The sequence below is a fragment of the Stegostoma tigrinum genome, chromosome 34, assembly GCF_030684315.1.
Source record: "Stegostoma tigrinum isolate sSteTig4 chromosome 34, sSteTig4.hap1, whole genome shotgun sequence".
NCBI lineage: Eukaryota > Metazoa > Chordata > Chondrichthyes > Orectolobiformes > Stegostomatidae > Stegostoma > Stegostoma tigrinum.
The window spans coordinates 6,726,615-6,752,759 of record NC_081387.1 but is presented as its reverse complement, the minus strand read 5'-3'; the positions used below and the strand labels follow the sequence as shown (position 1 = coordinate 6,752,759).

Genomic DNA, 26,145 nt, shown 5'->3' with positions numbered 1-26,145 from the left:
TCTTCATCTAACAGTGAAAGTTTGAAAAATACTGTCACAAGAATATTGAGAAATAAGTAGAAGTAAAATTTTAGCAGACATCAGGGCTGTTTTACAAACTACGTACTGAAAATGATCTATACAGATTTAACCCAATGGTGTTCTTCCATGTGTTATCAATCTGTGTCATTCTCGCTGAATGGAACACAGTAGGCACATGCTGGTGTTTCTAATTCCCTGCTTTATTGTAAGATTATAGAAGTTGCAGCAAGAGAACTAAGATTTAGATTTTCCAAGGGATGGCAATCTCACGCAGAATGCCACTCCACTCCTTCTATATTTTTTAATGAAAGAGGGAGCTCCAGATTTCTGAAAGAAGATTCTGCTGACGACATCCTCAGAAATGCAGGGCTCTGCTTCCTTTCTGACAGTTCGATCATAGGCACAGTAGTCAGAAGAAGGCACAGCAGTCTGCTGTCGTAAGTGTGATGTTAGGGTGCAGGGAGGATAGGGAATCAGATGGGTACGACGGAAAGGGTGCCAGGTGCCAGCTGGAGATGGTGTATCATGTCAAGAGTAGAATGCCAGATGACTTGGGACTGCAGTGCCATGTTCGTAGGGTGTCAGGTAAGTTTTACATGAAGTAAGTTGGAAGGGATGTGATATCAGATCAGTAGGGGGTAGAGTTGCCAGGGTGCAAGGTAAGGGATGCCATCTTCAGGGTAGCTCAGTACCAGTGGGGAAATCAGGTCTGAAAGGGGCTGGGCAGGGTAGATAGCATAAATTTGTGGAGTTCAAGTCCAGGGGGTTGTGAAACAAGAAAGGTCTGCAGGCGTTGGAGGGGATCTGGCAAGGGGGTGGAGGAAGAGGTCAGGTCCAGTGGGAGCTAGATTTTAGTGGTGAGGGGGTAGGGAATGTTGAGTCTGGGGGTGGTGTAGTTGTAATATCTTAGTTAAATTTGGTTTCTGATGAATAATTCCTCAGAGTTAGACAACATATTTAATAGTCTAACATTTCCTAAGTCCCTACTTTATTTAATTTCATCAGTTCAACAGAGACCCAAATTGAGACTTTTGGAGGGTTCCTGTCATAGAGGAATTGCCAAAGAGAAAATTCAATTTTCCCAGGAAATTCCTTCAAAGTGTGTTACAATGCGGACTGTGTGGTGTTCCCATATGCAACTTGCAACTTCATTGGAATAACAAGTGTCTAATTCAGTGGAAAATCTAGGTGTTTATTTCTCTTCCATGCTCATCAACCTCTATAGTTTAATGTCTCATATTAGTAAATGGCGCATCCTGAGAGGCTCATTGTTTTCAACATTATCGTTACATTGAAGAGCAAAATACGGAAAGAGTGTTTCAGTGAATGTGTCAGTGTAAGTCAAGAGATGAGACATATCATCAGCATTGTAAAATGACACCTGTCCTCCCTCATAATCCAGATAAATGCCAATGGTCCTGGGTTTCACACTCAGTTCAAGAGTACCATCAGCCTCATATTCATTTCCATTTCTCAATAGCAGAGTCCAATAGCCATGTTCAGGGAGAGGATCTATCATTTCCTCTTCAGTGGCTGACTCAGTGGCCACACCAATAAGCCAGTCAGAGATGTCTCCCACTACCACCTCCCAGTAGTGTTTGCCAAATGTAAATCCTTCTGATCCCAGGACATAAAGATGCTCCAAACCGTACATGCCATTGGGCTCTATGCTCATCTGGTCTTCAGACACGATCAGCTGAGAATGTGCTGTGCTTGGGTCAAACAGCAGTGGAGCTGGAGCTTGGAAGAAATAAAATTACACAAGTTAAAAGCTACACACGTGTAAGTCAACACACACACACACACACACACACACACACACACACACACACACACACACACAAGCTCTGCAAGACAATGCATTTTTTCTCACATATTAATCACTTTGAATTACACAAATGTGCCTTAATTTCTTTCCTCCTAATGAACACTAAGATTGTGGTAAAGTTCTGTGGTATTTGGCTTATCTCATGGACAGGCATCAAAGAAGAAATTGGCATTCTCACTGAAGAACTGATAATCAGATTTTTGTTAAGTAAAAAAAACACAATGTTCAAGAACTGGGGCCTGTTGTTTCTGTGAAAATAAAGATAATGGAGTTGGAAATAAAGACTGCAGACAGCCAAGGATAAACTTGAAGAGATTCCAGAGAGAAGTACATCGGTCATGACTTCAAAAAGGACAGCGATGTAATTGAAAAGTATTTACATTTGCCAAAATGATAGATAATACCCGATATGGCACAGTGATAGAAAAACGTATGAGAAATAAAACTGCAAATGCCTCGTGGCTGCAGCAGCAAAGTGCAATTAGGTCAATTGGTCAGAACACACAAGAGGAAATCTTTTGATGGATTGACCACTTGAGACTGACCCTAGGGTGTGTGAATTCTAAGTGACCGGGATCATGTGATTTTGTTATTAGTTAGTGTCATAAAGGAATAGTATATTCAGTGGAACGACGTCCAAACTGTCATGTAGCATTGATATCTGGGCCAGAACTTCTGGACTCAAAAATGAGGTTTCACACATGCTAACTTATAATAGAATGGTTATTCACTTTTAGTCTGATTTGGTCATTCTCGTGTAATATAAACTTAAGTCTGAATCACAGACATTTTTGCTAAGTCTAAGTTACGTTGGGTTTTTTTCTATGAAATTCCATGGTGAGGTCGAACAGGTTTCCTCGGCATATCTTACCAAACTCCCTTCAATAGCTACCTACCCTGCACCTAGAGTGTCCCTCACATTCAACTCCAGCCTCATCTAACCCTGCATTGTTCCCAAAACAAGTCACCACTCAGTATATTTCCCAAAATTCAACAGTATCCCTTGTACCCCTTGCTACCATTAAAAGCCCATTCTGTACCAAGACAAGCACTGCCCTGTACATTTGCTCATTTTAGAAATGACAGACATGGGGAACCTGGTGCTTCACTTTGTGTTCGGGGACCTGAAGGTTCTACTGGAGCGGGTGGTGCTGACACAGGACATCAGGCCAGGACTAGCCTGACCACTCAACTTAAAGCAATCTCAGCCAATCTCGAGGATTGCAGAATCATATACAGGAAAGGTCAATGACATAATCCATCGTGCTTGTGTAAACGCTACCATTTTCTCTCCGACACCTCACATTAACTCCATCTCTGCTCCTAAACACACTTCCCACCATCTCCCTGCAACATCTCTTATGTGTTGTCACTCAGTTCAACTGAAGTCATGAACCCTGTACTGGCTTCTCACTCACTCAGGCCACCTCCCTACCTGCATCAAAAGGTGACAGCCATGTCACCCACTTTCATCTCGCTTATACCTGCCTCTCTCTCATTCCAGAAGGAAACATCCCACAAAATGGCTGGTGGAGAGAATACTAACCCGTCATTGATGCTGACCATTTCCAAGCCCCTAGATGGGTATCAGAGGCTACCCTTGACTTAGTGTGGACAGGACCCCTGAAACCAAGGCTAGTCCCTTGATTTGACTGAGGCCTCCTGACAATCATTGTAAGCCTTCTTTCTATGTGTCTGCACTAAACAGGAAGGGCAAGACCTAAGGGAGAGGGGGGAAAGCAGATAAGGGTCATGCAAGGCAAGGATGCTGTGGGTGGCCAGTGAAGCTAAGAGTGAGTGTCTGCTGTGACACTGAGTGAACAGCCCAGAGGTACAGCCTGATCCATGAGCTAGGTCTGTGTCCCTGAGCACACAGTGTCCTTGCTGCAGCATAGCAGATGCCAATATCTATGGATCTGATGTACATGGTCCATGTCCACAGAGCATGCGCTGAGATGTTGGCACGTGGATTCCAACATGAAGATCTTTCAGAACTGTCTGCATTCACCAGGTATCTGTTCGAGTTCTCATGTCAAAATCTCTCAATGTCTAACTAGTTTGGTAAGATTGGCAAGATAGGCACATTGGACCATTAACAAGATGGCCAATAAGCATATAATCACTCTTAATTTGATGCTTGCTATTTCCCAGTGAAAAAACTCACCTCACCACTTGTGAAAAGCATAAAAGATGCAGTGAGATAATTCCAACAGCAGGAGGGGCCTTATGAGAATTTTCACTTCATTCCACCAGAAATCTCATCATAGCCCCCTCAGAAACCCAAGCCCCTCACCCCTTCTTTCTCCACAGCAGCAATAAGATTCCACGCTCCATCTGTCTGAGCATAAATAAATATCTCTGAAATTTTTATTCCATGTAGAAATTCAATTTGGGTGTTAAATGGGTAGAGTTGGACCTGTTACAGATACCAACTCATTTCAATCGGTCTAAATACTGAATTATGCGCTGATGTCAAATGGATAGTTCATGCCAGCGACCGAGACAGGATTGTTTTGCAATCAAGGGAAATTAATATTTATTTTTTACAGCACTTTAAAAATGGCCTTACACCAATTTCCTACATGAAGAAGGTTTGAACTTTGAGCTCCTAAAAGACAAATGATACCAGAAATTAGAATTTGAAACAGCCTAGGGTAGAGATTAAATGTTATAATGCTAAGCAGGTAAGTCTATTCCATGTACCAACTGTGATATACCCTGCCTAAGAGCTAATTATATTCAAGTCAATGGAGCCAGTATCTAAATCTTAAAATCACAGACAGCACAAGCTGCAAATCCTTCACCCTAATTCAAACATATGATAGCCATTTTCTATTAGGCAAAACGAGCGCCATGTGGTAAACAATAGGTCATGTCTTACCTGGAGAGAGGATTTGTTTCATTTCCTTCCATATTGCATACTGTAAAGGTCCCCTGAACATTCCCAGTATCAGCTCACTGAATTCCACCACATCTTCTCCATTTTCTTCTGATATACATTCGCTTCTTTCACCGCTTCCCTCATTTTCATCATCATCATCGTTGTCATCATTTTCATCGTCATCGTCATTTTCATCGCCGTCACTTTCATCGTCGTCATTTTCATCAGCATCGTCATTTTCATCATCATCATCATTTTCATCGTCTTCATTTCCATCGTTGTTATCATTTTCATCGTTGTCGTCACCTTCACTTTTGTCATCATCTTCCCCAACATCATCACTTCTCTCTTGTTGACTTTCACTTTCTTCACTCCCAAGGCATCTGAATTGGAATTACAAATTGATTTAATTTCTGAAAATAATGTCATATGCTCAATATGTATAAATGCATGGATCTAAATCATACACACCTCCCTGGCAAACCTTTCATTTCCTGTATAAAAAGAAAATAACAATAATGTGAATTGGGTTGTTTTATCTATGGCACAAGTTCCACTTTACAATGTACTTCAATCATTGTGGAGGAAATTTGGATCAATTTTATAAATATTAATGGATTAAAAGATGCTTAATGTGGTTTGAAATAATAGCTTCAAAAAGTCAGATTCACAGTGTTGACACAACTTGATCTGCTGGTCTCACCTTTAAATGGCTGATGCCCTGAATAGTTTCCAGCAGGTCTCCACTCATCACATTCTGCCAATCGGACAGACTTATTTATGCATACCTTAACAATATTTATGTTCATCTTGTAATGTGATACCGATCATTGTGGAGGAAATTTGGATGAATGGTGAAATTTGGATCAATGGTTTTGGCAATTTTAAACTAGCTTCCTTTGTAGCAATAAACGATATTGCTATTCATTCAGGTACTGGGCCCTTTGCCCAACAATAAATGACATTTATCCGTAACTTATTTATGAACTGTTCAGAGACAGACAGTATGGATTTACATGATTAATTGGTGTCTCGTTTACCAAAATGTACTTTCATAGGCATACTGACGAAGACTCTCTGGATGCTATTTAAGTGGTCATTCAGTAAGATTTCTACACAACTGACTACTAGCAAAAATGTGATCGCACTGAAATTTGAAAGAACCTACTGACACCAAAAGTGGATTAACCTGGAATTAGACATTACAGATAATGTAGCTAAATTTAAACTCTCACAGTGTAATTAGTGGTTTACTGTATTGGTATAAACTGGGGCCTTAGCTTTTTATTGCTTTAATGAGCAACTTAAATGAAGGAACATCCAAGCTTGCTGAAGGCACTAAGATACATGGTATGGGAAATACTGTTGATGGGAATAAGTAATTATACAGGAACATTGATAGGTCAAGTCAGTAGACAAAAACAGTGCTATCGGAAACAAAAAACAAAGTTTCTCTAAAAACTAAGCCGGACTGGCAGCATCTGTGGAGGAGAAAACGGAGTTAATGTTTCGGGTCCGGTGACCCTTCATCAGAACCCTTTCGGAAACATGAACTCATCATTTTAATTCTAAGAAAAAGTATTTTTGAAGTTGTGAGAAGCTAGGAACTGGATAACTGGAAAGATTTATGAATCAATATAGAGAACTGACCTAAAAGTTAGTAGAGGGGTAGAAAACAATTTAAAAACCAATTGGAATATTGGTCTATCTATCAAAGAGATTCATTACAAAGGAAATTACATTACATTTATAAAAACCTCTAGTTAGATTCCATTTCAAGTATTATGTTCAGTTATCGGTATCACATTACAGGATGAACATAAATATTGTTAAGGTATGCATAAATAAGTCTTTGTCCGATTGGCAGAATGTGATGAGTGGAGACCTGCTGGAAACTATTCAGGGCATCAACCATTTAAAAATTTGATCAATGGCTTAGAAAAATTAAGGTAGGAAAGGTATTGTGGAGAAGATATTGGAGGCTGCGGTCAGATTGAAGTGGGCTGAGTGTGCAAAACCTGGAAAGTTCGAAGTTGCTCACTCTGGCAAGAAGAATGAAAATGCAGAGTGTTTCATAAGCAGAAAATGATTGTGGAATTTCAAGATGCAAGGGATTTAGGTGTTGTAATACATGAATCACAAGAAGTTAGAATATAGGTATGGTATGTAATCAAGAAGGCTAACAGGATGTTATCCTTTGTTGAGATGGATTGGGCATAAAAGTAAGAATGTTGTGTTTCAATTGTACAGATGCTGGTGAGACGATATCAGAATGGTGTGCAGTTTTAGTCCCCTTAGTTAAGGAAGGATCTATATGTGTTGGAAATGGCTCACAGGAGGTTGACTAGCTTAACACTTGGAATGAATTGTATGGCTTAGGAGGACAGGCTGGAAAGGCTGGACTTGCTTCCACCAGAGTTTGGAGGAGTGATGTGATTAGAGTGTATCAGATCCTGAATGGTTTCAACAAGGTCTAAGTGGAAAGTGCAAAAACAAAGTTGCTGGAAAAGCTCAGCAGGTCTGGCAGTATCTGTGAAGGAGAAAACAGAGTTAACATTTCAGGTCTGGTGACCCTTCCACAAGTTTTGAGGCAGGGTCAAGGGACTCGAAACGTTTTTCCTTCACAGATGCTGCCAGACCTGCTGAGCTTTTCCAGAAACTTTGTTTCTGTTCTTGATTTACAGCATCTGCAGTTCTTTCGGTTTTTATTTTGTCAGTGGAAAGCTTTGTTTCCTCTTGGGATGGCACAGTGGCTTACATCGCCAGGGTCCCAGGTTTGATTCCACTCTCAGGTGACTGTCTGTGTGGAGTCTGCACATTCTCCCTATGTCTGCGTGGGTTTCCTCCAGGTACTCTGGTTACCTCCCACAGTCCAAAGATGTTCAGGTTAGGTGGATTGACCTTGCTAAATTGCCCATAGTATCCAGGGATGTGTAGATGGGTGTCTCAGCCATGGAAAATACAGGGTTACAGGAATAGAGTTGGGTGGGGGGGTGAGGGCGAGTCTGAGTGGGATGCTCTTTGGAGTGTGGGTGTGGACTTTCTGGGCCAAATGCCCCATTTCCACACTGTAGGTATTTTATGATGGTAAGTCTAGAAATCTAGAGCACTGTTTTAAAATTAATGGTTGACCTTTCAGGGCAGAGATGAAGAGAATCTTTTACCTCTTAGACAGTTGTGCAACTTTGGAACTCTCTGCCTCAGAATGCAGTGGAGGCAGGATCAATACCTTTTTTTAAAATGTAGGAAACACAAACATAGCTGTCACGATCTTATTAAATGGCAAGAGCAGGCTTGAAGTGCCAAGCAGTCTACTTCCATTTATTTTGTATGTATGCATGTTTGCACGTTTATAATGGAACAAATTATGCTATTGAATGCCTAATAATAGAGGAAGTAGCGCAAGCAGAGACAATTGTAACATTTAGGAGGCATCTGGACAGCTGTATGAATAGGAAGGGTTTAGAAGTATATGGACCAAATTCTGGCAAACGGGAGTGTATCAGATTGGCACAGACCAGTTGGATCTGTTTTGGTGCTGTATGACTCTGTGACTCTACAATTAGCAAATTCTGGTGTGAAATAATTCATGCAATTCTGTCATCGTATGGAGTCAGATAAAGGATCCAAAGTCATAGCCAAGGTTGTGTGCACTGTGAACTGGGAGTGGCTAGAATGTAAATATTTTCCTTATCAACCTCTTCAGAAATATTATTATACAACTCTGGAGCAGGTGGGACATGAACCCAAGCTGCCTGGCTGACAGATGGGGTCAAGATTTAAGAGGGACCTGAGGGGCAACTTTTTCACTTGGAGGGTGGTTCAGCTGCCAGAGGAAGTGATTCCTGCAGATGCAGTTACCACATTTAAAAGACATTTTGGACAGCTACATGAATGAATAGAGAGTTATTGACCAACACAGCAAGTAGGACTAGTTTAGTTTGGGAAACTTGGTCAACATGGACGAGTTGGATCGAAGGACTTGTTTCTGTGCTGTATGACTCTATGACTCTATTGTCACTTTGTCACAAGAACCCTATCAGTATTATATTCTTGGTCATAACAAGGTGACTAAAGGTTTGGATAATTGCCATGTCAACTTCCAGCCCACAAGTGTACTGGAGCTCACCTAGACTCAAACATGATTGTTGGCATTTATATTACTGTCCCCAGTATCGGTGCTTAATAAACTGGTGATTCAGTTGGCTGCAATGGAATTCACTTCTACATTGTCTGCAGATTTGTATTGAAACCTTGTGAAAGTAAGGTGTCCTTCAAACCTGAAACAGAAGTTCTTTCCCCTTAATGCTGACATAATCACCTGAACCCACTGATCACTGACAGTGCCTGCAGGAACAGGAATGGTTCTGGCTTATAAAGTGGTACCTTGAGAAAAGTGATACTGTCTTCCTGGTGAATGACAGCTTGAAGTTTCGATACATCCTCTTCAAGTGTTTCTAATTCTTTTTTAATTATTATCAAACTTCTGTCCATTAATTTAAAATCTTCTTCCTGTTGCTTTTGAAGTTCTCTGATTAAGAGTGCCTTTTTGTCTTCAAGATATTGCTGAATTTTGGCAAATATTTCAGAGATGTGTTGCTCCAGGGATCCTCCGAGTTTCTAAGTTGGTGAGAGAAAACGTAAGTGGGTTCTGTTTGAGGCACACGTACATGAATGCTGGCTGGAAATGCAAAACTGCCGGCATCTCATTGAATATCAAAAGATAGCCAATTCTATTGAAAACAATCAACATCTAGTGCAACAATCTGCAACACAATCCTAGATAACAAGGTGTGGAGCTGGATGAACACAGCAGGCCAACAGCATCAGAGGAGCAGGAAAACTGACATTAAGGGTCTAGGCCCTTTTTCAGAAATGGGAGAGGGGAAGGAGATTCTGAAATAAGTAGGGAGAGGTGGGTTTCGGATGGAAGATAGATAAAGGAGAAGATACGTGGAGAGGAGACAGACAGGTCAAGGAGGCAGAGATGAAGCCAGTAAAGATGAGTGAGGTGGGGAGTTGGGAAGGGGATAGGTTGGTCCAGGGAGGACGGAGGAAAGACACCAGCTGACACAATCCTGTCCTTTAACACCGCAAACCAATTTTTACTTCTATCTGTTGTTCAAACATTAGACTGTTTTGGCTTACATCTAGTTCTGAAATCTTCTCCTCCTGCTGACGCTTCAATTCATTTTTCTTTTCCTTTCTGTCCTCCATGGAATCCAAGGAGGATTGCAGCTGGACCTGAAAATGGAAGCAGGCCTGTCAAAATGCATCTTTTTCCAATTTGTCTTTTGTTGCTTTAAATAGTTGGAGTTTAGAATTACAGCAATGCATTCACGTGTCTTCAAATTCAAAGATAAAAGACACAGAGTATGACCAACAAGTCATTGTATTACCCATAGTTAACATTCTTTCACAGCCAGCATGGAAATTGAAGAATGCCTAATATTTTTTAGTTCTACTTATTCTCTTATGGGATGTGGGCATGGCTGGCAATATCAGCATTTGGTGCAATTCCTAACTTGCTTTGAGAAGGTTTTGGTAAACCACCTTCTTAAACCACTGCAGTCCGTGTGGAGTGGGAACTACCACGGAGGAAGGTTCTGAGGAAGGGTCACCAGACCCGAAACATTAACTCTGTTTTCTCCTCCATAGATGCTACCAGACGTGCTGAGCTTTTCCAGCAACTTTGTTTTGTTACTACAACAGTACTGTGAGGGAAGAACCAAAAAACCATAAGACAGAGAAGCAGAAACAGGGCATCGAGTCTTCCCTACCATTCAATGAGACTATGGCTGATCTGATAATCTTCAACTCCACCTCCCTGCCTTTTACCCAATAATATTTTCACCATTCCCTAATTAATTAAAAAATCTGTCTATCTCACTCTTGAACATACTTAATGACTCAGCCTCTGAGGTAAACAATGTGTAGATTCACAATGCTCTGTGAAAAATTCCTCCTCATCTCTGTTTTAAATGTGTGACCTGTTATTGTAAGATTATGCCCTCTGGTCCTTGATTCTCCCAAATCTCACAAATAACATCTCCTCTTCCAAGTCCTCTTAAAAATCTTGCATGTTTCAAGAAGGTAGTCATTGATTCTTTTATAATTCAAGGCTTAGTCTACTCGACCTTTCCTCATAATGCCGTCCACCTTGTTTGGATACCCTTCAGTGCCAGTGGAGTTAAATTTCCTTTGATCAGGGACCTCACACATTTCACAACTTTCCATTTGTGTTCTGACTGGTGTTCTGTACAGTTTCAGCAAAACCTCCTTATTTTTGTATTCCATTTCCCTTGCAATAAAGGCCAACGTCCAACTTTCTCTCCCAATTACCCACTGAACTAGCATGCTAACTTCCTGGAAGTTTCAAGTTCCAACTGTGAAGAGAGTCCCAAGCTGTGATGTGGTGTAGTTTGGAAGGGAATATGCATATGGTGCACATTCCATACCACAGGACATTCCAAACCACTTCAACACCAATGAAGTTTATCCAAAGTATAGTCACTGTAATAATGAAGCTAGTTTTCACACTGAAAACTCAAACAAACAGCAATATGATAATCAACAAATAATTTGTTTTTGTGATGTTAATTGAGGGATAAATATTGGTTGTGACACCAGGAATAAATCCCTTGCTTTTCTTCAAAACAGTGCCATTTGTTTTTATGCACTCGCCTAATCGAGCAGATTTGACATTTCATCTGGAAGGTGACACCTCCAACTGCGTAACATTTCTGCAATGCCTGCAGTCTGATATTGAACCCATCACCTTCTGACTCAGAACATAACCCCATGGGATGATAAATGTCTGTGTAATTTGACCACTAAACATGATAGGATGTCACTCATGACTGGAGCTACAATGCTGTAAGTGACTGAGATTGATAAACAGGGTGTACATTTATGTAATTATCTTTCACTCATTATAATCCCCTGGAGAAACCCCAGTCCTTTTATCAAAAGTTCCTGCAGTTTCTGTTCCATTTGGCTCATACTTTTTAAACTGTGTATGTTTACATGCTGTGTAAAGGCATTTTATTCCCTGGCTATGGACCCTTTTTTCTCACAGTTTTGGAGTTTGTAGGGGTGGTAGATAGACCAGCAAAATTGGAAAAGGTGACAGTTAATGAAATAAAACCCAAAGTTGTACACTCTTTAGATATTTATGCACAAGATTCTGCGAATCTATTGGGAAGAAAGATGCACCATACTGGCCTCGACCAGGCTAACATCCCCAGCATTGAAACACTGACCACCTTTGATTGGCTACAATGGGCTGGGTATGTCATTTGTATGAACGGTAGAAGACTGCCCAGACAGGTTCTCTACCCCCAGCTCTGAAACAGCAGGCAAGCCCCAGATCGACAGCGGAAATGTTTCAAGGATACTCTCAATGCCTCACCGGCAAAGTACAGCATTCCCACAGACACCCGGGAATCACTGGCCCAAGACCATCCCAAGTGGAAGATGAGAACATAGAATACAGAACATTACAGCACAAAACAGGCCCTTCGGCCCTCGATGTTGCGCCGACCTGTGAAACCAATCTGAGGTCCATGTAATCTACACTATTGTATTATCATCCATATGTTTATCCATCCGGGAGGCGTCAAACACCGTGAGACATGCCATTGGGAAAAAGCAGAGGCCAGGTGAAAATAGCGTGAGGAGCATGTTTCCACACCAATGCCCTGCCTATCCATACCCATTACCACCTTCTGCCCCAAGTGTAGCATAGCCTGAGGTAGCCGTCTTGACCTGTATATCCACCTACAGACTCACCCTGAGAGTGGAAGAGAGTGATCCTCGTACGCAAGGGACTACTGAGGATAATGATGATTAGAAATTAACATGCACCAGTAAAAGGGAGTTGATGTGCAGGATCATGTGATTATGGAGCTTATTAAAGCAATAGGTGAGGCCGTAGGAAGGAAAATGGGCAAATTTTTCACTCCCTCGAGCAGCATAAGAGAAGGGGAAAAACGTGGGAAAATATGTCAAAAATGGAAAAGAAATCAGATTACCAATATCAAAAGATAAAATTCTGAAGCACCTCTTAAGATTTAAAGTGGCAAGTTTAAAATCTCACTAATGAGTGTTGTTTACTTTATTTCTGGATGTTTACATCTCATTAATACCCCACTCCACTTCAGTTCTGTGCAGCTTCCAATTCTTCTCTCTTTCCGTGAGAAACTAGTTCTCAAAATGAAAGTCACAGCAATTACCAGCTCATCAATTACTTCTCTGAGCCTTCATCCCACTCTGTCTCTGTCACCTGCTCCATGGACAATGCCTTCCTCCAAGCAAGTCACTAACAGCAAACCACCAGCTTCATCACTTCACCATGTCTGCTTTTGGACCAACTGATACATCACTTCAGCACTTTAGCGCATCCTTTTATGAGCTCAGGGACATCCATGGCCAGCCACCCTTCGGTCAGGTTGTTTTACACACAGAGACACGCACACATTTCTAGTTTGCATGTTCCTACATTTCATGCATCTGCACAGGATGTGGCTTTTTGCATCATTTCTTAGTATCTCCTCACTTTTTTTTAAAGCAAATAGTGGGAGGTGGAAGCTTATCCCAGTTCAGAGCACTGAACAACACGGCATTTTGCAACATCAACATCACTCCTACAGAATGCTTACCGGGCAAACATACGTATCATCAAAATGGCCATGTGCAGAAGCCAAAAGGGACTCGCCCTTAATATGCTAAAGGGACACAAACGATCACTCACAAAGTTTTGCTACAGTCAGTCAAGGGCTAGTTTGCACAACAGATTGATTGTACTAGTGTAGGTTCAATTCTTGTATCATCTGAGATCACCATGAGGAAGCAATGGTTTTGTAAGTTTGCAGATGGCATCAAAATTGGTGGTATAGTGGACAGTGAGAAAGGTTAGAACAAAAACAAAGTTGGTGGAAAAGCTCAGCAGGTCTGGCAGCATCTGTGAAGGAGAAAACAGAGTTAACATTTCAGGTCCGGTGACCCTTCCTCAAGTCACAAGGTGAATGAACCTTGGGTGACACGGCATGATGAACACCTAGACAAGAGGAAGAAGGAAGCTTACTTAAAGTTCTGGAAGCAAGGATCGGACAGGGCTCTAGAGGTCTACAAGGCAACCAGGAAGGAACTGAAGAATGGACTTAGGAGAGCTAGAAGACGGTATGAGAAAACCTTGGCAGGTAGGATCAAAGGAAACCCCAAGACTTTCTATAGTTATGTGAGGAACAAGAGAGTGGCCAAAGTGAGGGAAGAGCCAATCAGGGATAGTGGAGGGAACCTGTGTGTGGAGTCAGAGGAGGTAGGGGAGGTCCTCAATGAACACTTTGCTTCAGTATTCACCAGTGAGTGGGACCTTGGCATTTGTGAGGACAGCAAATAACAAGCAGAAATGCTCAAATAGGTTGTTGTTAGGAAGGAGGACGTGCTGGAAATCTTGAATTACATGAGGATAGGTAAGTCCCCTGGACCAGGTGGGATATACCTAAGGTTGCTATGGGAAGTGAGGGAAGAGATTGCTGCCCCTTTGGCAATGATCTTTGCTTCCTCACAGTCCACTCAAATAGTGCCAGAAGATTGGATGGTGGCAAATATTATTGCCTTGTTCAAGAAAGGGAATGGGGATAATCCTGGAAATTACAGACCAGTCTTACTTCTATGGTGGGCAAATTATTGGAGAGGATTCTGAGAGATAGTATTTATGATTATTTGGAAAATCATAGTTTGATTAGAAATAGTCAACATGGCTTTGTGAGGGGCAGGTCATGCCTCACAAGCCTTATTGAATTCTTTGTGAATGAAACACATTGATGAAGGTAGAGCAGTGGATGTGGTCTATATGGATTTTAGCAAAGCATTCATTAAGGTTCCACATGGTAGGCTCATTCAAAAAGTAAGGAGGCATGGGAATCTGGGAAATTTGGCTGTCCGGACACAAAACTGGCTGTCTAATAGAAGACAGAGGTGGTAGATGGAAAGTATTCAGCCTGGAAATCTGTGACCAGTGGTGTGCCACTGGGACCTCTATTCTTTGTGATCTTTATAAATGGCTTGGATGAGGAAGTGGAAGGTGGGTTCGTAAGTTTGCCGATGACAAAAGGGTTGGTGGAGTTGTGGACAGTGTGTAGGGCTGTTATAGGTCGCAATGGGACATTGACAGGTTGCAGAACTGGGCAAAGAAGTAACGGGTGGAATCCAACCCAGACAGGTGTGGAGTGATTCATTTTGGAAGATCAAATTTGAATGCAGAATACAGGTTAATGGCGGGATTCTCGGCAGTGTGGAGGAACAGAGGGATCTTAGGGTCCACGTCCATAGATCCCTCAAAGTTGTGGCCCAAGTTGATAGGATTGTAATGAAGGCGTGTGGTTTGTTAGCTTCCATTGGCAGGGGAACTGAGTTTAAAAATTGGCAGTTATGCTGCAGCTCGATAAAACCCTGAGAATACACTTGGAATATTGTGTTCAGTTCTGGTCACCTCTTCACAGGAAAGATGTGGAAGCTTTAGAGAGGGTGCACAGGAGGTTTACCAGGATGCTGCCTGGACTGGAGGGCAGGTCCTATGAGGAAAGGTTGAGGGAGCTCGGGCTGTTTCCATTGAAGCGAAGAAAGATAAGAGGTGACTGGATAGAGGCTTACAAAATGATGAGAGGCATAGATAGAGTGGATAGTCAGAAATGTTTTCCCAGGGCAGCAATGACAAGGGTGCATAACTTTAAGGTGATTGGGGGAAGGCCGAGGGGAGATGTCAGTGGAAAGTTCTTCACACAGAGAGTGGTGGGTGTGTGGAATGCATGTCAGCAGTGGTAGTGGAGTCAGATACTTTAGAGAGTTTTAAGCGACTCTTGGAGAGGCACATACGGGAGACTAAAATGTAGGATATGCAAGGCAGATTGTTCTTAGTAGGGTGAAAGGTCAGCACAACATCGTGAGCCGAAGGGCCTGCACTGTGCTGTACTGTTCTGTGTTCAATGTCCTAGGTGAAATATTTGACCTCAGTAAGTGTAGGCCGATGTATTATTTTGCTGAGGCAACATTCAAGGGACAGAGTAAGTTCCTTGCGTGCACAATCGAAGAGATTGTGGTTGCATGCTAATCTGGAATACAGTCGGCAAAAACCCTGCAGGCCATTCACAAACTGTCATTCGTGTGTATCACGAGGTTGTCACTAGATCACTGGGGCAAGAAAAGCTGTATTGCATTCAATGTGCATACAGGACTATGCCTAAACCCTGGGGAAATCTCAGCAGACTATCAGTGTGGCCAAGCCTGTGGACTGGAATCGGTTGAGTCCTTGTAAAGGGGAAAGTCATTGTAGTTCTACTGGACCATAGATTTGCTCTCTTACCAGAGAGGGATGACTGTTGGTAGTTTAACATGAGGGTCACCATTTATTAGGCGATTAGACAGTTAGAGTCATAGTAGAGAAACTGTCCTTTTAGCCCAACTCATCCATGCCAACCAATTACCCAAACTAAACCAGTCCCATTTGCCTGCATTAGGCCCATATTCATCCAAACCTTTCCTATTCATTTACCTGTCTGAATGGCTTTTAATTTTGTAACTACCCGCATCTGCCACTTCCTCCAGCAGTTCATTCCATACATGAGATATTAAAAAGTTGTCCCATGCGTGCTTTTTAAATCTTTCTCCTTTCACCTCTAAATTATGCTCCCAGGTTTTGAACTCCCAAATCCCAGGGAAAAGATCTTTACTATTCACCCAATCTCTGCCCTTCTTGATTTTATAAACCTCAGCAAGATCACCCCTCAACCTCCTCCACTGCAGTGAAGAAAAATCTCAGTTTATCTAGCTAAGACAACAAGGTGGATGAACACAGCAGGTCAAGCAGCATCGGAGGAGCAAGGAGGCTGACGTTTTGGGCCTAGACCCTTCTTCAGAAATGGGGGAGAGGAAGGAGGTTCTGAAATAAATAGGGAAAGAGGGGGAGGTGGATAGAAGATGGATAGAGGAGAAGTTAGGTGGAGAGGAAACAAACAGGTCAAAGAGGTGGGGATGGAGCCAGTAGGCGGAGAGGTAGGGAGGAGATAGGTCAGTCCAGGGAAGACAGACAGGTCAAGGGGGCGGAATGAGGTTAGTACGTCGGAGATGTGGGTGGGGCATGAGGTGGGAGATGAGGATAGGTGGGAGGAAGGACAGGTTAGGGAGGCGGGGATGAGCTGGGCTGGTTTTGGGATGCAGAGGGGGAGGGGAGATTTTGATTGCAGGGAAAAGTGCCAGGTGTGGTGGGGCTGGAGGAGAGTGTGGAACAGACAAGGGAGTCACGGAGACAGTGATCACTCTGGAAGGCAGATAAGGATGGGGAGGGAAAAATGTCTTTGGGGTTGGGGTCGGATTGTAGATGGCAGAAGTGTCGGAGGATGATGCGTTGGATACGGAGGTTGGTGAGTTGTTACATGAGGATGAGGGGGGTTCTGTTTTGGTTGTTATTGCAGGGAGGGGATGTGAGGGATGACTTGCGTGAAATGCAGAGACATGGTCAAGGGCGTTCTCGACCACTGAGGTGGGGAAGTTGCTATCCTTGAAAAATGAGGGCATCTGAGATGTATGGGAGTGGAATGCCTCATCCTGGGAGCAGATGCGGCAGATGCAAAGGAATTGGAAATAGGGGATTCCATTTTTGTAGCAAGGTGGGTGGGAGGAGGTGTATTCTAGGTAGCTGTTGGAGTCGGTGGGCTTGAAATGGATATCCGTTTCAAGGTGGTTGCCAAGGATGGAGACAGAGAGGTCCAGGAAGGAGAGAGAGAGGTATTAGAGATAGTCCAGGTGAACTTAAGGTTGGGATTGGAAGGTGTTGATGAAGTGGGTGAACTTTTTTAGCTCCTCGTGGGAGCAAGAGATGGCACCCATACAGTCATCAATGGAACGGAGGAAGAGGTGGGGTTTAGGGCCAGTGTAGGTACGGAAGAGGGATTGTTCCAGGTAACCTACAAAGAGGCAGGCATAGCTTGGGCCCATGCAGGTACCCATGGCCACCCGCTTTGTCTATAGGAAGTGGAAGGAATTGAAAGAGAAGTTGTTGAGGGTGAGGACAAGTTCGGCTAGGCGGATGAGGGTGTCGGTAGGGGGGGACTGGTCAGGCCTGCAGGACAGGAAGAAGCAGAGTGTCTTTAGGTCACCTGCGTGGGGAATGCAGGTGTATACAGACTGGACGACCATGGTGAAAATGAAGTGCTGGGGGACCGGGGAATTGGAAGTTCTGGAGGAGGTGGAGGGCATGGGTGGTGTCACAGATGTGGGTAGGGAGTTCCTGGACCAAGGGGGAAAGAATGGATTCCAGATAAGTGGAGATGAGTTTGGTGGGGCAGCAGCAGGCAGAGACAATGGGTCGACCAAGGTTTGTGGATTTTGGGAAGGAGATAGAAGCGGGCGGTGCAGGGTTGGGGAAAGATGAGGTTGGAGGCTGTGGGTAGGAGGTCACCTGAGGTGATGAGGTTGTGGATGGTTTGGGAGATGATGGTTTGGTGGTCAGGGGTGGGGTCATGATCAAGAGGCCGTTAGGAGGAGGTGTCGGAGAGTTGGCATCTGTTCTTGGCGATAATGAGGTCAGTGTGCCACACTACAACTGCACCTCCCTTGTCCACGGGTTTGATGGTGAGGTTGGGATTGGAGCGGAGGGAGCAGAGGGCTGCCCGTTCTGCGGGGGAGAGGTTAGAGCGGATGAGAGGGGTGGAGAGGTTGAGGCGATGGATGTCATGACAGCAGTTGGAGAAGAAGAGGTCGAGGGAGGGTAGAAGGCCTTGGGGTGGTGTCCAGGAGGAGGGGGTGTGTTGGAGGCAGGAGAAGGGGTCAGTCAAGTGAGGGTGAGGCTCACGGTTAAAGAAGTAAGTGCGGAGGCACAGGCAGCGGAATAACTGCTCATGTCCAAATGTGACCGGATTCAGTGATGTGTGGGTGAAGGGGGACAAAGGTGAGCCCTTTACTGAGGACTAACCGTTCGTCTTCAGTGAGGGGGAGGTCTGGGGATGGTGAAGACTCAACAGGGCTGGGTGCTACTGTCCCCTGCTGGACAAACCCATCCAGTATCCGCAGCAACTGCTCCCTAAACAACCTCCACATTTCTATCACGCATTTCCCTGTGAACATCTGATCCCAGTTGCTGCTCCGTAGGTCTTGCCTAACAGCATTGTAATTCCCTCTCCCCCACTACAATACTTTCCCATACCATCTGCTCCTATTCCCTCTCCATGACTATAGTAAAGTCAGGGAGTTGTGATCACTATCACCAAAATGCTCTCCCACCAACAGATCTGACACCTGACCTGGTTCGTTGCCAAGCATTAAATCCAATATAGCCTCCCCTCTAGTCAGCCTATCGAAATATTGAGAGAGAAATCCTTCCTGGACACACCTGACAAAATCTGCTCCATCCAAACTATTTGCACTTACTTCTGCACCTTTCTAAAATCTATCTCCCAATCTGTTCCTCAGTGTCTCTGTTGCTACTGGGGGGTCTATAGAAAACTCCCTGCAAAGTGATTGCTCCTTTCCTGTTTCTGACTTCTACCCACACTGACTCAGTGGACAAACTCTCCTCCACAACCTCCCATTTTGCAGCTGTGATACCATCCCTGATTAGCAATGCCACTTCCCCACCTCTTTTACCTCCCTCCCTATTTCTTTTGAAACGTCTGTACCCTGGAACATCCAACAACCATTCCTGCCCCTGTGTTATCCAAGTCTCCGTAATGGCCACAACATCATAGTCTCAAGTGCTGATCCATGCTTTTGTCACCTTTATTCCTGACACTTCATGCATTGAAGTAGGCACACCTTGACCTGTCGCACTGACTGCCCCTTTGTCAACTGTTTATCCCACCTCGTCGATTCTCTGCTTGCTCTATCTGTCTGAATACTGTATACCATCCTCTGATCTTTAGCTCTGGTTCCTATCCCCCTGCCAAACTAGTTTTAAACCCTCCCAAGGAGCTCTAGTAAACCTCCCGCTCAGTTGCCCCTCCAGTTCAGTTGCAACATGTCCTTCCTCTCCAGGTCCCACCTTCCCCAGAAGTATTCCAATGATCCACAAGCCTGAACCCCTCCCTCTCACACCAGCTCTGTAGCCATGTGTTCAGCTGTGCTCTCTTTCTGCTTCTAGCCTCACTAACCCTTGGGACCAGTAGTAATCCTGAGATTACTACTCTACTCGTCCTAGCTTTCAGCTTCCATCCTCACTCCCTGTAATCACTTTTCAGTTCCTCCTAGCTATGTCTTGGTACCGATGTGCACCACGACTTCTGGCTGCTTTCCCTCCCCCTTAAGAATCCTGAAGACGCAATCCGAGACACCCCTGATCCCAGCACCTGGGAGGCAACATACCATCCGAAAGTCTTGCTCGGTACCACAGAATCTCTTGTCAGTTCCCCTAACCAGTGAATCTCCTATCATTATCGCTCTCCTATTCTCCCCCCTTTCCTTCTGAGCCACAGAGTCAGGCTCAGTGCCAGACACCTGGCCACTATGGCTTTCCCCGGTATGTCGTTTCTCAGCACCACCCCCCCCACCACCTCCCACAATAGTATCCAAAGTGGTATACTTATCATTAAGGGGAACGGCCACATTCCCTGCACTGTCTGCCTGTTCCCTTTCCCACTCCTGACAGTCACCCAGCTACCTTTGTCCTGAACCTTCAGTGTGACCACCTCCCTATAACTCCTCTTTATCACCCCGTCAGAGTCCCGAATGATCCAGAGTTCATCCAGCTCCAGCTCCAGTTCCCTAACGTGGTCTGTGAGGAGCTGGAGTTGGGTGCACTTCCCGCAGGTGAAGCCAGAAGGGACACCAGTACTGGCTCTTCCCGTCCACATCCTACAAGAAGAGCATACAACTGTGTGAGCTTCCATTCCCTCTATTCTAGATTTCTAAAAGAATAAAGAAAAGGAATCTTTACTTTCCCCACGCCCCCACACAGTCTTTTTTTTTTGGCTAGATGAGGATGATGAGTGGGAGACACTACACATGTAGTGTTTTGGGTTTAGCCAATGCCCAAATATGTTAGTTCACTTCCTGGCTCGCGCTCTCACCACTCCCCATGCTGAAAACAAGAAGGCCCCTGGTTCACCAGGTAAGTAAAATGAAAAGCTTACCTTCCTGGCTGCCCCCAGGATCACACCCTTACCACTCCTGCAGCTGAAAGCAAGAAGGACACTATGGGCAATTTAGCATGGCCTATTCACCTAACCTGCACACCCTCAGAGTGTGACAGGAAACCCATGCAGACAGGGGAAAATGTGTACACTCCACACAGACGGTCACTTGAGGGCGAAATCACCTGAGGGGAAAATGTGTATACTCCACACAGACAGTCACCTGAGGGTGAAATCGAACCCGGGTCCCTGGCACTGCGAGGCAGCACTGCTAACAGTGAGCCATCATGCTGCCTCAAATAAATTAGAAAACTCAACATCTATCTTTGGTTTAGTATTGACAGAGGTAGAGTACAAAACAATAGGAGGGCATTGAATTTGTGCAGCAATTGTTATATTTTGTCCCAATTTAAGGACCCAAATACAAGAATAGAAGCACATTGGAAAGGGGTGAAGGCGTTGTGCAGTGCCTGAGGTAGGATGAGCAATGCATGGAAAAGAGCAGAAACCCAACAGTTTCAAGCAATTTTCACAGCAACTGAGGAGGTTCGGCAGAACACAGACACAGTTCATCAACATTGCAAAAGAGGTAAACTAAATTTGCTCCACTGCCAAAAGAGACAATAAAGGAGTATAGAACGGAAAATAATCTCAAATTAAAGGGGTGTTTGAAAATGCTTTGAAAAATTGTAGTTTGGATGTTTCAAATCAATTAAATTGATTGCAACTTGTAACGGTGTGCCTGCATTGCATACCTCAAAACTACAGAGGAGCAGGGACTTTTCATCATTTGATTTGAACTGATCGGGACATCAAATACCACTCTAAACATTCAGACACAGAATTGAAATGAGCTGGCCAGTAGTCTGCATTTTGGAAAGGCAAATCAAGGTATACACTTAATGGTAAGGTCTTGGGGAGTGGAGACGCACGTAGACAGTATAATGAAGAAGGTGTTTGTTATGTTTGCCTTTACTGGTCAGTGCATTGAGTACAGGAGTTGGAAAGTCATGTTACAGCTGCACTGGGCATCAGTAGGCCACTCTTGGAATACTGCGTTCAATTCTGGTCTCCCTACTATTGGAAGAATATTGTGAAACTTGAAACAGTTCAGAAAAGTTTTATGAGGATGTTGCCAGGGTTGGAGAGTTTAAACTACAGGGACCGGCTGAAAAGGCGAGGGCTACCTTCACTCAAGTGTCAGAGGCTGAGGTGTTATCTTATAGAAGTTTGGAAAATCATGAGGGGCATGGATAGGCTGAATAGCCAAAGTCTTTTCCCAGGCTACAGGACTCCAAATCTAGAAGGCATAGGCTTGAGGTGAGAGGGGAAAGATTTCAAAAGAATCTGAAGGGTAACTTTTTCACACAGAGGGTGGTGCATGTGTGGAATGGGATGCCAGTTAAAGTGATGGAGGCTGGAACAATTATAACATTTAAAAGGCATCTGGATGCACATATGAATAGAAGGTTTAGAGGAATTTCTGAAAACGCTTGCAAATTGTACTAGATTAATCTAAGATATTTGATCAGCACGGACGAGTTGGACTGAAGGGTCTGTTTCATGCTGTATAGCTCTGTGACTGGTCGACCCAGTACAAAATTTTGCCCACCGTGCTAATACCCGAATATGTTCTGCACCCTTGCCAACCTTAGTGCTTCCTGCAGGCGGTGCCCAACATGGAAAACTGATTCCTCAAGTGAGACAGGACGGTCTGGATTAGCAAGTTTCTTTTGTCTATATTACACCTGTTCAGGGTCTGGTGCTGAATTCTGAGGACTGCCAGCACAACTTCTTCCTGGTTGTACACCACTCCACTTCAGCTGCACTCATCCTACCACTGCAAGTGGTGGGGGTGAGTACACTGACAACATTGATAGACATTTGGACACGTACCCGGATAGGAAGGGGTTTAAAGGGATCTGGCACCATTAAAACCTTGCAGCTGCTGAGAAAACAGAATTCCGGGTAAAGAGAAAATATAACTAGTAACTACTGCATTACGTAAACATCCACAGCAGCGTAAAAAGCTAACTCTGATGCCATAAACCATTTCTAGTGCTCGTTTACCTTCATCTTTTTCACGGCATCTGCCACAGGCAGGAAGCTGTGGCCTGAATGAGCGGGGGATTCGCGACAAATGACACAGATCAGAGCCTGGTCGTCCTCGCAGAACAGTTTCAGCTTCTCGTCGTGTTCCGTACAGTGCGAGGCCCTCTTATCCTCCCCACCCGGGTTCAACTCCAGCTTCCGAGCGTTCTCACAGAGATTAGCCAACACCCTGGCCTTCTCATAACTATTCTGCTGGGAAACTGCGCGACATTCCGGGCACGACACCACTTCCCCCTGTTTTTCCCAGCATTTCTGGATGCAGGATTTACAAAAGATGTGCCCGCAGCCCAATTGCACCGGCTCCACAAACAGAGACAGGCAGATGGAGCAGGTTAAATCCTCAGTCGAGACTAAAACATGTTTGCCAGTGGCCATATTGCCTGTCCCCTTGTCTTGTTGATGCACTTTCATTTCACTTTCGTTTCCTCATCAACGACAGTTCGAATTGCAATGAGCCAAAACCTGGATTCCCTTTCACAATTGAAACACGCGCAACTGAAAATCGTCATCTGATGGGAGCAGATGATAATTTGCTCCTGAGCTACCGACAGCTAAATACTAAAACATCTGCATTTATATACAGACTTTCACGATTACTGAATATGTCCAAGTTCGTTTCAGGTTTTTGCCAACATTTGTACCTCGGATTGTCGTGAGGTTGTTGACTTGCTCGCCAAACTGGGCTTGTTTTTGGTCAGACGTTTCAACACCATACCAGGTAACATCATCTGGGTGGCCTCCGATGAAGCTCCACTGATGATGTCAGCTGGCACAGTAACGAAACGTCTGAACGAAAACAAGCCAGCTGGGCGATCAAGTCAACAACCCCATACCCATTCCATTTCTGAAGAAGGGTCGAAGCCCAAAATGTCAGCCCTCCCGCTCCTCTGATGCTGCTTGGCCTGCTGTGTTCATCTAGCTCTACACCTTGTAACCTCTGACCCAAGTTCCTTCCAGCCATGATGTACTTTTTGAAGCCAATATAATTATTGCAGGAAAAGCATGTTAAATTTCCGCATAGGGCAATGTAAAAATGACCAGGCAATCAATGTTGTGTGTGGGAGTGTGATACTGCTGAAGAGATGACCAGATAATCAATTCTTTTTGTGGTACTACTTGAGAGATGACCAGATAATAATCACTTTTTTGTGATACTGCTTGAGAAATGATCGAATAATCATCATTTATTTTCTGAAATGTGCACGAAAGATGATCAGATAATCATGGCTTCGTTTTGTGATGCTACTTGAGAGATGACCAGATAATCGTCACCTTTTTTTGTGACACTGCTTGAGAGATGACCAGATAATTATCACTTTTTTTTCTTATACTGCTTGAGAGACAATATCAGCCAGAGCACCAAATATAGCTTCATTGCCTTTCTTCAAATTACAGTGCAAGATCCCTTCTATCCACCTGAGCATAGACACAGGGCCTTAATTTAACATCTGATCTGAAAGGTAGCACCTCTGACAGTGCTGGGTCACTGCAGTACTCCTCTGGAAATGTCAGCCTTGATTTTTGACGCTGGAGGAGTGTCACTTTTCCTCTTCCTTCAGAAGTGATTGGACCACCCGTAAACTGTGTCTACTACACCTTTCACTAACAAAGTGTGGCGTGTCCATCGATTGTTAGAGTTCCCTTCACAAGAGTAAAAACACATATATCTGCTTCTAAAATGGTGTTGGAAATGCAAGTTAAAATAAATAATCTTAAAAAGAAGGTTTGAGTTATAAAGAAAGACTAAATTGGCTGGGACATTTTTCAGAGGAGCAAAGGAAGGTGGGAGGAACCTTATAGAAGTTTACAAACTAATGAGACAGAATTAATGGTAGTTGTATTTTCCTGAGAATGGAAGAGCTTCAGGACAAGAGAGCATGTTTTTAAGGTGAGAGGAGAGAGATTTTAAAAAATACATTAAAAAGTTTTTGCACAGAGTATGGTTCACATGTGGAATGAACGTCCTGAGGAAGTGGTGCATGTGGGCACAATAACAATGATTAAAAGACATTTGAATGTGTACATGAATAGGAAAAGTTTTGAGGGATATGAGCTCAGAGCAGGACTAGTTTAGTTTGGGATTATATTCAGCATAGACTGGTTGGAACAAAGGGTCTGTTTCCATATTGTATGACTCTAATAAATGATGCTATTTAAAACACTTGAAACACTCATCCACTTTCAGTAATTTGACCTAAAACTATCAACAAATGTGAGAGAACACATTAGTGTCAGGAAAATTAATGAGGCTAAAGGTTGACAAGTCACCAGAACCTGATAATCTACATCCCAGAGTAGGAAGGAACGTGGCCTTTAAAAGATTGAATGCACTGCTGGTCATGTTTCAAAATTCAATAGACTCTGTAGCAGTTTCTACAGATGGGAGGGTTTAATCCCACTATTTAAAAAGGGAGGGAGAGAAAATAATGGACAATTATGGACCCACTAGTCAAACAGCAGCAAGTTAAATACTGAAGTCTATCATAAATGATGTGATGACAGATCACTTGAAAGCATTAACAAGAATGGCTGAACGGGGTAGTGTTAAGGGGGATGAGGGGCACAGCCAGGAAGATTGGACAAGTGTTGGAGTCCAGGAAGAGTCTGACGATGACTGAAAAATTTTGTCAATTGTTGGAGAAACTCATCAGCTTCACTAATATCTTTTTGGAAAGGAAACTACCATCCTTACCTGGTCTGACCTAAGTGTGACTCCAGATCTACAACAATGTGTTTGAGTCTAAAATGCCCTGTGTGTAAATAGTGATGGGTAATAAATGCTAGCCTAATGAACAATGCTCACATCCAGTGAATGAAGGAATTTTTTTTACAGATGCACCATAGAAAGCGTTCTATTCAGATGCATTTCAGCTTGATATGGCTCTACCCAGGACCGTAAGAAATTACAGACAATTGTGAACACTGTCTAGTCCATCATGCAAGCCGGTCTTCCATCCATTGACTCCATCTATACCTCTTGCTGCCTTACAGAGGCAGTCAACATGATCAAAGACCTCTCCCAATTTGGTTATAATCTCTTCCAACCTCTTCTGTCAGGCCAAAGATACAAAAGCTTAAACACGGACCAACAGACTCAAGAACAGCTTATTCTCTGCTGTTATTAGATTTTTGAATGGACCTCTCAAATTATAAATTTAATGTTGATCTTTCACTTTGTA

The 26,145-nt window shown here is 43.6% G+C and overlaps 1 protein-coding gene across 2 annotated transcripts; it reads right to left on the bottom strand.

Moving 5' to 3' along the window:
• Window positions 1–41: 41 nt before the first annotated feature.
• On the bottom strand, window positions 42–23,495 carry LOC125446642 (zinc-binding protein A33-like). 2 transcript variants are annotated; one of them, XM_048520367.2, is made up of 6 exons: window positions 22,925–23,494; window positions 9,879–9,974; window positions 9,117–9,350; window positions 5,202–5,224; window positions 4,731–5,113; window positions 42–1,761 (listed from the first exon to the last, which is right to left on the bottom strand). In XM_048520367.2, the coding sequence occupies exons 1-6, from the start codon at window positions 23,375–23,377 to the stop codon at window positions 1,256–1,258; spliced, it is 1,695 nt and encodes a 564-aa protein (XP_048376324.2). In that variant the 5' UTR covers window positions 23,378–23,494; the 3' UTR covers window positions 42–1,255. The 2 variants fall into 2 exon arrangements, with proteins under 2 accessions (XP_048376324.2, XP_048376325.2); XM_048520368.2 differs by lacking the exon at window positions 9,117–9,350 and having other exon boundaries at window positions 22,925–23,495.
• Window positions 23,496–26,145: the final 2,650 nt, after the last annotated feature.

What these genes read in the sequence shown, in the direction of transcription:
- LOC125446642 (XM_048520367.2), bottom strand. Translation starts at nt 23,377, where the DNA reads ATGAAAGTGCATCAACAAGACAAGGGGACAGGCAATATGGCCACTGGC. An exon ending in ATGCCGTGAAAAAGATGAAG is followed by an intron (nt 9,975 to 22,924) that starts GTAAACGAGCAC and finishes TTCCATTTTCAG; the next exon opens with GTCCAGCTGCAATCCTCCTT. An exon ending in AGAAGATTTCAGAACTAGAT is followed by an intron (nt 9,351 to 9,878) that starts GTAAGCCAAAAC and finishes TCACCAACTTAG; the next exon opens with AAACTCGGAGGATCCCTGGA.